The sequence below is a fragment of the Podarcis tiliguerta genome, assembly GCF_965153285.1.
Source record: "Podarcis tiliguerta genome assembly, chromosome: 1".
Lineage (NCBI taxonomy): Eukaryota > Metazoa > Chordata > Lepidosauria > Squamata > Lacertidae > Podarcis > Podarcis tiliguerta.
This window is the reverse complement of record NC_139534.1, coordinates 122,410,921-122,423,973: the sequence shown is the minus strand read 5'-3', so window position 1 is coordinate 122,423,973 and position 13,053 is coordinate 122,410,921. Positions and strand designations below refer to the sequence as shown.

General features: G+C 45.2%; 1 protein-coding gene across 1 annotated transcript; it reads left to right on the top strand.

The window, feature by feature from the left end:
* Nucleotides 1-492: 492 nt before the first annotated feature.
* On the top strand, nt 493-12,761 carry TMEM179 (transmembrane protein 179). The gene is made up of 4 exons (XM_083440118.1): nt 493-894; nt 7,107-7,244; nt 10,316-10,394; nt 11,261-12,761. Exons 1-4 carry the CDS (start codon nt 593-595, stop codon nt 11,438-11,440), a joined length of 699 nt encoding a protein of 232 aa, XP_083296244.1. The 5' UTR covers nt 493-592; the 3' UTR covers nt 11,441-12,761.
* The last annotated feature ends 292 nt before the right edge of the window (nt 12,762-13,053 follow it).

The following is a 13,053-nucleotide window of genomic DNA, read 5'->3' as shown; positions in this document are numbered from 1 at the left end:
AGACTACGACTCCCATCATACCTGACTATATATGTAATAGAACTAGAGTTGGAAGGGACCGCAAAGGTCAATTGGTCCAACCCCCTGCAATGCAGGAGTTTTTTGCCCAACAGGGGGCAGGAACCCACAACCCTGAGATTAAGAGTCTCATGTTCTACGGAGTGAGCTAATTGGTTATAAATAAAATAAAATAAAATAAAATAAAATAGAACCTACCCACTGTCTCCACACCATGCATCATTCTGCGTGGGCCCATCCCCTGCCCTCTTGCCCTTCCCTGCTTTGCAAACACCTAAACTGAAAGGCATACCCACGCAAGAAGGCAGCTCCACGTGTTCACAAAAGCGGTGCGGGGGTCTAAACCTCCCGGCGAGCCCCGCCCCGTCTTGCCCTTGATCTCCTCTACCTATCCATCCATCCATCCATCCACCCAGCCAGCCAGCCAGCCTTGCTGGGTCGGCGCGGGCGGCGCTGGAGGGAGGCGCGCTCGCCATTGCGCATCCTCCTCTCGCTCCTCGGGCTGCTGCCTTCCTCCTCCTCCTCTCTCCTCGGCTGGCGGCGGCAGGCAGGCAGGCAGCAAAGGCTGGCGACCATGGCGCTGAGCAACTTCCTCTTCGCGCAGTGCACCTGCTACTTCCTCGCCTTCCTCTTCAGCTTCATCGTGGTGGTGCCGCTGTCGGAGAACAGCAACGACTTCCACGGCCGCTGCCTGCTCTTCACCGAGGGCATGTGGCTCAACGCCAACCTGACGGCCGAGCGGCAGCGCTTCACCGTGCAGGAGTGGGGGCCCGAGTCCGCCTGCCGATTCAGCCTCTTCGCCGGCCTCCTCTCGCTGCTGCTCGCCGCAGTGCAGGCCTGGAGGACGCTCTTCTTCCTCTGCAAAGGCCACGAGGAGTAAGTGGCGGCCGGGGAGGGAGGGAGGGGAGAGAAGGGGAAGGGAGGGAGCTGGCTTAAAAGAGCGGGAGGGGTCCTCCCTCCCGTGGAAACGGAGACTCCCCGTCGCCCACCAGATGCCTTGCGCGCCAGACTCCAGGCGAAAAGGCTCCGTGCGCATTCCTCTAGGCTTGCAGCAGGATGAGCTGGGGTCTCTGTTCAGTCCGGTTACCCCCTACGCTTGCCTGTTCTGAAATAAAGCCCCTCTGGTCGGCCCCTGTGAGGACACGATGCTGGATTAGATGGGCCTTTGGCCTGATCCTGCAGGGCTCTCCTTCTTAGGCTCTGGTTTTGGCTCCCGTTGGGGAAGGCTGCCCAGACCTGCAGCTCAACATAGGGGGTGGGACTGCACACACAATGACCATTTAAAACATGCACACAATAATTTGGATTTAATGCATACCTTTTGGGGTTGCGGAAAATGAATGCCTTTCTGGGCAGACCTACCGAATATTATGTGAATATGTACAGGCTGCGATTTCCCAAGATACCCTAAAAGAACTTACAGCTGATTGCTACCCCGCTAACCACAGCAAAATTGCACAAAAAATGGGAAGACATCTCCCTACCATAATGGTTTGGTTAGGGAAAATTATCTTAATGATGAAGCTTACATTTGAGAGAAACACAGTGCTTAATAATAAAAGAGAACAAATTTATTGAGAGGTGGGTATTTTTACATTTCTGGAATGACAACATAAATGACATTTTTCCCCTTTTAATTTAATCAAGGTATTACAGAGTTTGCTATGCTGTCCTCGCCCCTTTATCTGTAATTTCATTTCCCACTTTATTCCCCTCCCTCCTCTTTTTAAAAATTTCATTTGTTTTCTTCTTATTGCAAGGATGTTTGATGTATAATGGTTTCTGCTACATATCGTTACAAAATAAGAACAATAACATTAAAACAACAACAAGCAAACACAGGCACAACTGATGCTGATATTGTTGGTGACAGCAGCTGCTTCTGCTTATGGTGCTTCTCATCCCAAGAGCTGAAAGGCAGGTATGGTCCTCCAAAAGTTTTCTGCTACATTGAGTGAATCCTACCTTCTCCTGGCTCACCCACCTTCTCTGGGCCCCCCAAAGCCAATTTTGATTCTTTTTTAATGGTCTGAGTACCACAACTGGCTCTTCGAGTGGTACCCAACATGGTGTCTTCCGAATTTTTGGGGCTACAGCTCCCATCATCCCTGACTGTCAGCCATATTGGTTGGGACTGGTGAGAGCTGGATTCTTACCACTTCTGGGGGTCACCAAATTAGCTATCTCTGAGATAATCCATGTCTATGCTTCCTTTGGATAAGTGGGAGAGCGAGCCTTTATTTCTGAGAGTTGGTGTGGAGTAGTGGTTAGAGAGATGGACTAGGACCTGGGAGACCACGGTTCAAATCCCTACTCAGCTCTGAAGGCCCCTTGATGACTTTGGGGCAGTCACTGCAACTCAACCTAACGTACCTCACAAGATAAAATGTGAAGATAAAATGGAAAGGGGGAGGAGATTTGAACCCTGGTCTTTGGAGAAAAAGTGGGATATACATGTATAATAATAATAAATAGATTATTTATGGTGAGATCTTTTCTCTCCAGATGTCTGCAAGCAACCAGGAGGACCTAAGAGCCCCAATCTCCATTAGGCAAATTTCTATTTTCTTAAGATCAATGTGGTACCTCCCATCCCCAGTTAGCCCTAAGCAGAATGAAAACCAGAAGATAAAAAGCAGGCAACATGTTCTGTTACAGTGTCTGCAGAGCAGACAGTTCCAGAGGCTTTGGGCAAGTGATCCAAACCACAGGCTTATAATAGAATGTACCATTGATCTCCATGGTGATGTGTGCCTGCAGCACTGGTAATATTTTATACACTGCATTCAGCTGGCTTTTGAGATCTCTCTGGGGTGCTGCAATTTAGCTCAAAATACCACAAGCTATGAAGAGGTCTTTGCTGTCCACGTGTTCACCTGTGTAAGATGAACTGGTCCAGGCTGCTAGAATGGGCAGGGGGTGGATGATGATCAAGCTTTCCATAAACTTTCCATAAACTAGATATGGCTGCCTTCCTGACATTGCTGAACTTTGGCTCTCATCAGCTCCAGTTGCCATGGCCAATGTTCAGGGATGATAGGCTTTGTTGTCCAACAACATCAGGTGGCCCACAAGCCTTATCTTAAACTCACAATAGGCCTGGTGGATGATTTTGTCCATGGGTGTCTAACTAGCAGATCAGAGGGAAGGCTGTCAGAATGGAAAGGTGTGGTTGCCAAATTATGGTGAGCATCTATGGAACATGGTTTTGGATTACTGATTTCTTGCCTGCAATTTGATATGCTGCTATTTTATTCTGTGTTAGACATTATTCTCTGCCCTGTTTGGGTTTAAGCTCAGAAATTAGGTTAGTTTACTTATATTGCTTTACATAAGTGAGCTTATGATAATTCTTAATAGTTTCTTAGTATATTTTTTTTATTGTTACATTTATTGCGGTTAGTTTGATATCCTGTGAGTCACGCTTTGCAGAAAAGTGGCTTACAAATAAACTGGTATGATTACGATGGCAGGCATCCAGCTTGTAATATTCCGGGGATGATCAAAGTGTTTAAACGAGAAAGCTGTCCTGCAACCTGGATACACAAAGGACCACTTGCTATATGAAGCTGTTTAGATTTTAAGATCAGCCTCAAGAGGCCTTGCTCCAAGTCTAGCCACCATTGAAGAAAGGTGGAGGAAGGTAGAACATCTGCAAAACAGTCCCAGCTTCTCCAAACTTTTATAATAGGATTTGTTTTCCATATCACTGGCTATCTGGGTTGAAGAAACTGGGTTTTTTATTTTGTTTTTTTGCCTGGCAAAGAGCAGACTGAGTGGGGGTGTGATAGGGTTAGGGTTACTGGGCCAAGTTCAAGGTGCTGGTTTGGGTGCATATGGTTGTATACAGCTTGAGAGATAGATACCTGAAACTTTGTCTCACCCCTTCTATGACCAACTGATCACTGCTCTGCAGCTGATGGCCTTCTGCAGAGACCATCTTATCAGGAGGTCCATTCCACACAAACTAGGAATCAGGCTTTTAGTGCTGTGGCACCTGCTCTTTGGAATGCTTTCCCCATGCATATCAGACAGGTGCAGCCTCTGTTGTCCCTTTGGCACCTGGTCAGCAGACCTTTTAAATTGAGACTTCTCCCAGTCTGCATCTGCAGTGGGACACTTTAAAAGTTGTTGCTTACCATCCTTGCCTTCTTTGGGAAGAAGGGTGGAATATGCATTTAGTAAATAAATGAATCAATAATATTCTCTCTCAATTTTTCCAACATTCAGCTGCATTGAAAAGGCCTGAACTATAGTGATGGAAACAACCTCTCCCTACCTTGTACTGGATAAACCCTCCTCTCCTACACTGTGTTCACAGGCTGGGTCCATCTGTCCTCCCCTAGGTAAAGGTAAAGGGACCCTTGACCATTAGGTCCAGTCGTGACCGACTCTGGGATTGCGGCGCTCATCTCGCTTTACTGGCCAAGGGAGCATGCTTCCGGGTCATGTGGCCAGCATGACTAAGCCGCTTCTGGTGAAATGCTGTTTACCTTCCCGCCAGAGCGGTACCTATTTATCTACTTGCACTTTGACGTGCTTTCGAACTGCTAGGATGGCCGGAGCTGGGACCGAGCAATGGGAGCTCACCCCATCGTGGGGATTCGAACCGCTGACCTTCTGATGGGCAAGCCTAGGGTCTGTGGTTTAACCCACAGCGCCACCCATGTCCCTCCCCTAGTTGCTTATTTGTGAAACAGAAAGCTGCTACACAATACTAAACTCTGACAAACCTCACATGTTATTTAGTGCTGTTTTGTTTTCAAGTCAGAGCATGGACAAAGTATAAGCTAGTGCTCTTCATATGGTTTGACTAATACCCCCTATTCAACCCAGTGGTGGTGGCCTAGGCTAAAAGGAAATGTTTGAGGTCTGCCACCAAAAATACATAGGAGCGGGGAAGGAGATTGTGGGATAGGCCTCTTAAACCCAGATCTGTCAGTATCAATCTGTCAAAAGGCAAAGGAGTGCCTCGTCTGGATTTTGCTGCCTTGGCACTGAGAAAACTTTTAGCATTCCAGACATATCTGAACTGATGCTCTGGCATTGTAAACACAGAGTTGCAGGATTCGCTCCCACAAGAGGCATCAATTGGTGGCTACCAGTTTGAATGGCTTTGAAAGAGGATCCGACAAATTGATTTATAAAATTATAAAATGATGTGTGACATGGAGAAGGTGGATAGAGAGAAAAAAAATTATCCCTCTCTCATAGCACTAGAACTTGCAGACATCCATGAAGATGAATGCTGGAAGAGTTAGGATAGGTAAAAGAAAGTGCATGAACTATGGAACTCTCTGCCACAGGAGGCAGTGATGGACACTAACCTAAATGACTTTAAAAGAGGATTGCAATAATTCATGGAGGAGAGGGCTGTTGATGTCTACTGGCCATGATGCCTATGTTAAGGTTACCAGATTTTTTTCAATGAATCTGGGGACATTTTTCAACTTCAGTGGATTTTGTATGGGGACTGATGTGTAAATCTGGGGACTGTCCCCGGGAAACGGGGACGTCTGGGAACCTTAGTCTATGTTCTCAGAAGCAGTAATGCTTCTGAATAGCAGTAGCTGGAAATCCCTAGTGGGGTGAATGCTGTTGCACTCAGGACTTGCTTGTTGCACTCAGAAGAAGAAGAAGAGGAGTTTGGATTTGATATCCCACCTTATCACTACCCTAGGGAGTCTCAAAGCAGCTAACAATCTCCTTTTCCCTTCCTCCCCCACAACAAACACTCTGTGAGGTGAGTGAGGCTGAGAGACTTCAGAGAAGTGTGACTGGCCCAAGGTCACCCAGCAGCTGCATGTGGAGGAGCGGGGAAGCGAACCCAGTTCACCAGATTACGAGTCCACCACTCTTAACCACTACACCACACTGGCTCTCTCACACTCAGGACTTGCCCAGAAGCACCTGGTCAGCCACTGTGAGATAACAGGAAGCTGCACTAGTCCTAACGTTGCTTGTTGTTGTTTGATGATTTAGTCGTGTCCGACTCTTCGTGACCCCATGGACCAGAGCACGCCAGGCACTTCTGTCTTCCACTGCCTCCCACAGTTTGGTCAAACTCATGTTGGTAGCTTCGAGAACGCTATCCAACCATCTCGTCCTCTGTCATCCCCTTCCCCTTGTGCCCTCCATCTTTCCCAACATCAGGGTCTTTTCTAGGGAGTCTTCTGTTCTCATGCGGTGGCCAAAATACTGGAGCCTCAGCTTTAGGATCTGTCCTTCCAGTGAGCACTCAAGGCTGATTTCCTTCAGAATGGAGAGGTTTGATCTTCTTGCAGTCCATGGGACTCTCAAGAGTCTCCTCCAGCACCATAATTCAAAAGCATCAGTTCTTTGGCGATCAGCCTTCTTTATGGTCCAGCTCTCACTACTGGGAAAACCATAGCTGTGGGCAAGAATCCCATAAAAGAAACGGAGTGGCCCTCATAGTCAACAAAAGAGTGGCATCTTAAAAAGCAGTTAACTATACGGACCTTTGTTGGCAAGCTGATGTCTCTGCTTTTTAAGATGCCACTCTTTTGTTGACTATGAGGGCCACTCCATTTCTTTTATGGGATTCTTGCCCACAGTAGTAGATATGATGGTCATCCGAACTGAATTCACCCATTCTTGTCCATTTTAGTTCACTGATGCCCAGGATGTCAATATTTATTCTTACCATCTCATTTTTGACCACATCCAACTTACCAAGGTTCATGGTTCTTACATTCCAGGTTCCTATGCAATATTTTTCTTTGCAGCATTGGACTTTCCTTTCGCTTCCAGGCATATCTGCAGCTTAGTGACATTTCGGCTTTGGCCCAGCCGCTTCATCAGCTCTGAATCTACTTGTACTTGTCCTCCGCTCTTCCTCAGTAGCATGTTGGACGCCTTCCGACCTGAGGGGCTCATCTTCCAGCTTTTATATGCCTATTGTTTTTGTACATGGAGTTTTCTTGGCAGGGATACTGGAGTGGCTTGCCGGTTCCTGCTCCAGGTGGATCACGTTTGGTTACTTTGCTTACTTTGCTTTGGTAAACGTTGCTTACGAGTTATAATTCCCTTTTCTTCTCTCCTCCCCACCTCCCACTTTCCCCTCGCAGCTCTTTCTTTTATGCCTTCCTGAATCTGCTCATCAGCGCTTTTGTGGTTTTTGTCATCTTCATCGCCAGCACGATCGTAAGCGTTGGCTTTAACATGTGGTGCGACGCCATCACTGAAAAAGGAAGCATGCCCAACAGGTGAGTGTGGCAGGGTAAGGTCCTTCCCATTGATGCATGCACTCAGAAAGACGGGAGGCAGTAAGCGAAGGGCAGGTATGGAAGCAAGGGAAACAGGCAAAAAGAGGTGTGAGCTGGAAATAATCTCCTAACGGTATGATGGGTAGCTACAGCGAGGCAAACAGAAGAAGAAATTGCCCCTTCTTTGGCTTACCTTGTCAGATGCAACACAGGGGAGAGATCCAGTGCCTTTAAGAATTATCTAGCAGCATTGCAATGGGAGAAGTTAACTTCCCCCTTTTCTGTGATTTGAGGAAAAAAAAGAAGACTACTGGAGGCTAGTCCCATATTGAATATGGCAGTTTGGACCTTGAAACTGCAGCACCCCTTTGTCAAGCAAGATATGGAAGGAGGGGAAGGAAGAATGGTTAAGCACTTTTATACCCCACGGGAAGTGAAAATTTGGATGTGCAGAGCATTTGATTACTACTATTATATTCCTTGTCCCTCAAAATCCAGGACGTGATGTGTATCCTAAAAGATTTAAGCTCATTTTAGGGATGGGGAACCTCAGGCAAGGGGATCCTAGGCTTCTCTATGTGGCCCTTGGAACTGTCCTCAGACCACACCACTCCATAGTCATGTCGCCCCCTCACCCAGCCCTTCTCTCCACTCTCTTTGAGTGGTTTTGCCAGGCTGGAATGTGCTGTTGAACCCCAATAGCTGGAGGATAGAGAGGGATGGTGGAGGTGAGGGAGGGACCCGTAAGTGTGCTTAAAAAGTAGCCTACGAAGGTGAATTTCACATTTGTTACTCCACCCACTTTTCCCTCTGGCCCCGCCCATCACAGACCCATGACTCCCAGAAGGTTGCACAGAATGGCATGTGGTCCCCAAATTGAAGAAAGGTTCTTCACCCCTGAGCTAGTACTAGCCTATCTAAAAATCTGAAATATATGCACCTATCCTATTCTGGATAAATGAAAATGGGACATAATTTGCTTCATAGTAAAGGGCAGTAATCCACATTAACATGGTTGGATAGGGAAAATGCTGTTGTTGCTTTACACAACTGAATTAGCTTGCAAGGGATGGGGGTGGGGGGTTGATTTTCAGAAGCAACTAGGAATGTGCGTCTAAAATGCTTCCAGGCTGCAATTTAAATTTATTACTGTTGTAGAGTATGAAAGCCCAGCAATATTGCACAATTGAGAAATTATCCAGCGTATTGAACCACTCTGCGTGTTTGGTACTAGAAATATTTTTATTGAGAGTCTAAATTTCTTTCCCTTCATGTTTTTTTTTTAATAAAAAAAAATATCCACTGGATCATAAAGTAGAAGATAAAATGGTGACATTTTATGTCATATGATACAGATAAACTGCATTGCTAAAGCATTTACTTTGTTTCACCTTGTCATATGTTGTAAAATGCCATTAGTGAATGTTCTGTTTAGGGCTGCAACGGTTATTCGAATATTCCGTTAAAAAGGGAGGTTTTTTTTGAAAACAAAAAAATCTCTGGACTAATAGAATATTCGGATAAGCATCCAAGATGGCTGACAACACTGGAAAGGAAGGAGAGAAAAAGAGAGAGAGAGACAGACAGAGAAAGAAAGAAAGAAAGAGAAGAGGCCTTCTGAAACCTCAGAACCCCGGGGAGTTGTTCACAGCACCAAGTAGAAATCCAAGTTACCTGTAAACAAACCAACCCAAAACCACCCGTAGGCAGACTCTATCTGACCAACTCTTTGCTCTGGAGCATCTGAAACAAACAAAACAAAAACCACACACACACGCAAACACCCCTTTCTTCTGAAGTCTTCTCTGGTGATGTCAAAAGGTAATGGAGGCTCATAACTCAGTTTCATTGTGGGGTGATGCCAAAGTGGGGATTGTTTGTGTGGGTGGTTGATTCGGTGGGGCAAAATAGAAGAGCTTAAGGCTTTTCAAATGCTGGTTTTAGGTAAGGTGGAGGACTTCCCTGCACATTTTTGCTTCATTTGCATTGCATGCTTTTTTGTTTCTCATCCCCAGTAGTCATTGTCAGTCTGGGGGGCCCCACCAGTGTTTCTCTTTGTGTGTGTGTGTTTTTTAGATATATGGTGCTTATGGGTCTAAAGGTCTCCTCCAGTTTGGCATGATGATTCTTGACCTCAAGGATAGTTCGTAAACTCTGTGTTGGGATACCATCAGACAAGATGGTGGACTCAACCTTTCTAAACTGCACTGTAACCCAATTTTGCATGATAGTTCCTGAAATCAAGAAGCCTATCGCCACCAAATTTGGCCTGATGGTTCATGAGATCAAGGAGCAGGTATGAGGTAGGTTAGGCTGAGAGAATCTTGACGGGCCCAAGTTCACTTCATGAGCTTCATGGTTGAGCAGGAATTTGAACCTGATTCTCCCAAGTCATAGTCAAAGCTCTAACCACACCACCACACTGGCCAGAGGTCAATTCAGTCTGATGCAAGAAGGTTCTTCTTACATTCTTATGCCGAGGCTGGTATGTTGTGCTAATTGTGGTTGTAAACTCCCTTGTGTATCCATTTCACAATTATTGTGCAATGGCCAAAATGCATGCTGGTCTCCTATTATTATTATTATTATTTTACGATTCCATTGAAAGGTCCTGCCAGATTAGAGACCCAATTTAGTTTCAGAATGCAGACACGGATGAAACATTCATACAGCTTCTCTCTTTCTCTTAATCTGCAGGAAATTGATCAAAGTGGGAACAGTTGGCAAAGTATTTGAAGGGACGTTGACATTTTGGCCTTTGCTCCATTATTTCTGGTTGAGATCAAACTGCAATAAACTCTGACTGGTTCAGTGGCATGCGCTGAGAGACAGAGGCTGCAATATGAAAGTTTATCTGTGTTTCAAGGATAGCAGGATGATTGTTTTATAATGAAGATGTTGTCATCCAGTTGTTATATATGGCAGTGGGCTATTGCTTCTTGGGAATGGAGCTTTATTGGACAGGATTTAGAGGTCTGTTTCAGCTGGAGCTCAGAAAAGGTCATTTGGAATTGCTGAAATGATTTTCATTTCCTCCCCTCCCCCTCATCCAAAATGTCTTCTCCCTCTAGCTGTGAAGAATTACAGGATATAGATCTTGAGCTGAATTTAGAAAACTCAGCATTCTATGACCAGTTTGCCATCACACAGGTAAGTCAAGTGATCTCCCCCAAAGTCTCTTTGTTTGTCCATAGAGCTGATAAATTGCAGCTCTGGAAAGGAATACTGATTATTGGCTGTAATAAAGAGATTGATTAATTGATAGATCGATCTCTGGGAAGGTTCTCAGTGTCATCTTGTCTTCTCTGGGAATCAAAAGTAGCATCCCTGATGAGGATGGGGTAGAAATTCAATTCAGTGTGCATTTAAAGGAGGATTTATCAAAATTCCACTTTCTGGGGCAACATGAGAAGCAAAAGATGGTCAGCCTTCAGATAAATTTGCATTGATCTGAACTTTGCAGATCTGAACTTTGAAACCAGCCATTGTTTTAAAAAATGCATGTATTAGGAGAAAGGGCAGCCAGTGAGCTTCATTGAATTTTGAATTCTGCCCGTCCAGGTCCCACACTCTAGCCACTACACCACACTGCCTCTCAGTTGGAGATGGAGTCAAATACTACCTGGAAGGCACCATGTTGGCCACCTCTGTATAATTCAGTCAAAAACTTCCCTGTATAAACAGACTTGCATGTACAGTGGTACCTTGGTTTATGAACTTAATCCGTTCCGGAAGTCTGTTCTTAAACCAAAGCATTCTTAAACCAAGGTGTGCTTTCCCATAGTAGTGGGGGGCTCAATTTACAAATGGAACACACTGAAAAGGAAGTGAAAGATGTTCTTATTCCAAAGCAAAGTTCCCAGACCAAAACACCTACTTCTGGGCTTGGAGCGTTCTTAATCCAAGTTGTTCATAAACTAAGCTGTTCTTAAACCAAGGTAGCACTGTAAATAAATTGGTATTAGGAATTGCTTGACCTTGTTTCTCTCTCTCTCTCTCTCTCTCTCTCTCTCTAGTTTGGCCTTTGGGCTGCCTGGCTCACTTGGCTCGGAATTACCATTTTGGCCTTTTTGAAAGTTTACCATAACTACCGGCAGGAGGACCTTGTGGAAAGCCTGATTCATGAGAAGGAGCTCTTGCTAGGAAGATCCTCATCACGAACTTCTTTCCAGGAGGAGAAAAGTGGGATGATCTAATGGGCAGACAAGCCAGTCTACCTAGCAGGTTGTAGGGGTTTTTAAAAAAATAAAAATAATTATAATAATTTGGCAGTTTTAGGTGGAGTTCAAGAAAATGGTACTGGTTTTAAGAAAGGAAAGTGAATCTGGATCCCATTAAGGAGATGGTGTCTGTAGACGCATCCCTACTAGCACTGACACATAGGACTGGTTCACACAGGCACGCCCATCACTTTCTCTCTCATCAGCTGACTTTGAGGAATCTCAGCCAAATGTACAAACTCACTTGAAAAGAATTGGGTTATATTGAAGGTCCATCCTTGGGGATTCATTTATGATGGCCCATTCACACACATGCAAACCATCCTTTGATGCAGCAGTTGCCATGTGATGGCTATGCCCGCATGAACCAATCCGTAGACAGCAAGCTGTGTGCCACTACTCTGAAATAGATTTTCTTTCTTGGCTGTCATGTTCCTTCTTCAGATGTTTGACGAGATAAGCCTGAGTCATACACTCCTCCGCTCCATCACAAATATAATGTCATGCATGATGCGGGCACTCAATGCTGATGTCCAGTTACGTTGGATGCCCAGTTATTCTTCCCCCTCAAAGAGGAGGAATGAGGGTGAGAATTATCCAAACTGAGCATCCATGGGATTGGGAAATCTGTATTTAGTGCCTGCATCATATGTGTGATGTTATCTTTTTGCTGAGTTTCTCCTCTCCCACCTGACGGCTCTTTCTGATCCAGTGAGTGGATGGTCTGCAGTTTGCAACACTTGCAAACTCATGCTCAAAATGTACCTCTAAAGAACTGTTGTGTGACACAGACAGTATCTCTGGGTGTGACCACCAGTGCTACCTTTTGGTAGACCCACTAATAAGCCTTAGATCAGTGTCCTCTCTGGGCATTGATGCTCCCTTGTTGTGCGTGCCAAGTGGCCCAGCCATGTGCCCTTGAATGAAGAGTGCAACTGAGTCTTCGTACATGCTGCTGTACAGTTGTACCTTGGTTCTCAAATGTCATCCATTCTGGAAGTCCGTTCAACTTCCAAAAACATTTGAGAACCAAGGCACAGCTTCTGATTGGCTACAGGAGCTTCCTGCACTCAATCGGAAACTGCATTGGACATTCGACTTCCGAAAAACGTTTGCAAACCAGAACACTCACTTCTAGGTTTGCGACGTTCGGGAGCCAAAACGTACGAGTACCAAGGCGTTCGAGAACCAAGGTATGACTGTACATGCAAAAGCTTCCTTGAAATCCAAATGCCATGATTCTGCAGAGTTCTGGTTTACATGGAAGCCTTCTTGCATGCAGCTGAAGGCACAGAAACTCATTTACTGAAACATTTACTGAAGCAAAGTTGCACATTCATGAATGAATGGAAGAATTCCAGATTGGAGTTCCTGATTCCAAAATGTTGAAAACCAGGGGGTTAAAAAGCATGAGTATTTATGCAAAGTTCGAGATGCCCCCCTCAAAAATCCTTGAATCGCCACTTTAAAAAGATTTTTTAAAATCCGAAGCATCATTATACCAAATTTAATTTGATGCAAACTGCAGCCAAGCTGAAAATCTGCAGATTGGAGTTTTGCTTTTAAATTTGTTTCAGTTCCATTAAAAA

What these genes read in the sequence shown, in the direction of transcription:
- TMEM179 (XM_083440118.1), top strand. Translation starts at nt 593, where the DNA reads ATGGCGCTGAGCAACTTCCTCTTCGCGCAGTGCACCTGCTACTTCCTC. An exon ending in CTCTGCAAAGGCCACGAGGA is followed by an intron (nt 895 to 7,106) that starts GTAAGTGGCGGC and finishes TTCCCCTCGCAG; the next exon opens with CTCTTTCTTTTATGCCTTCC. An exon ending in ACCAGTTTGCCATCACACAG is followed by an intron (nt 10,395 to 11,260) that starts GTAAGTCAAGTG and finishes CTCTCTCTCTAG; the next exon opens with TTTGGCCTTTGGGCTGCCTG.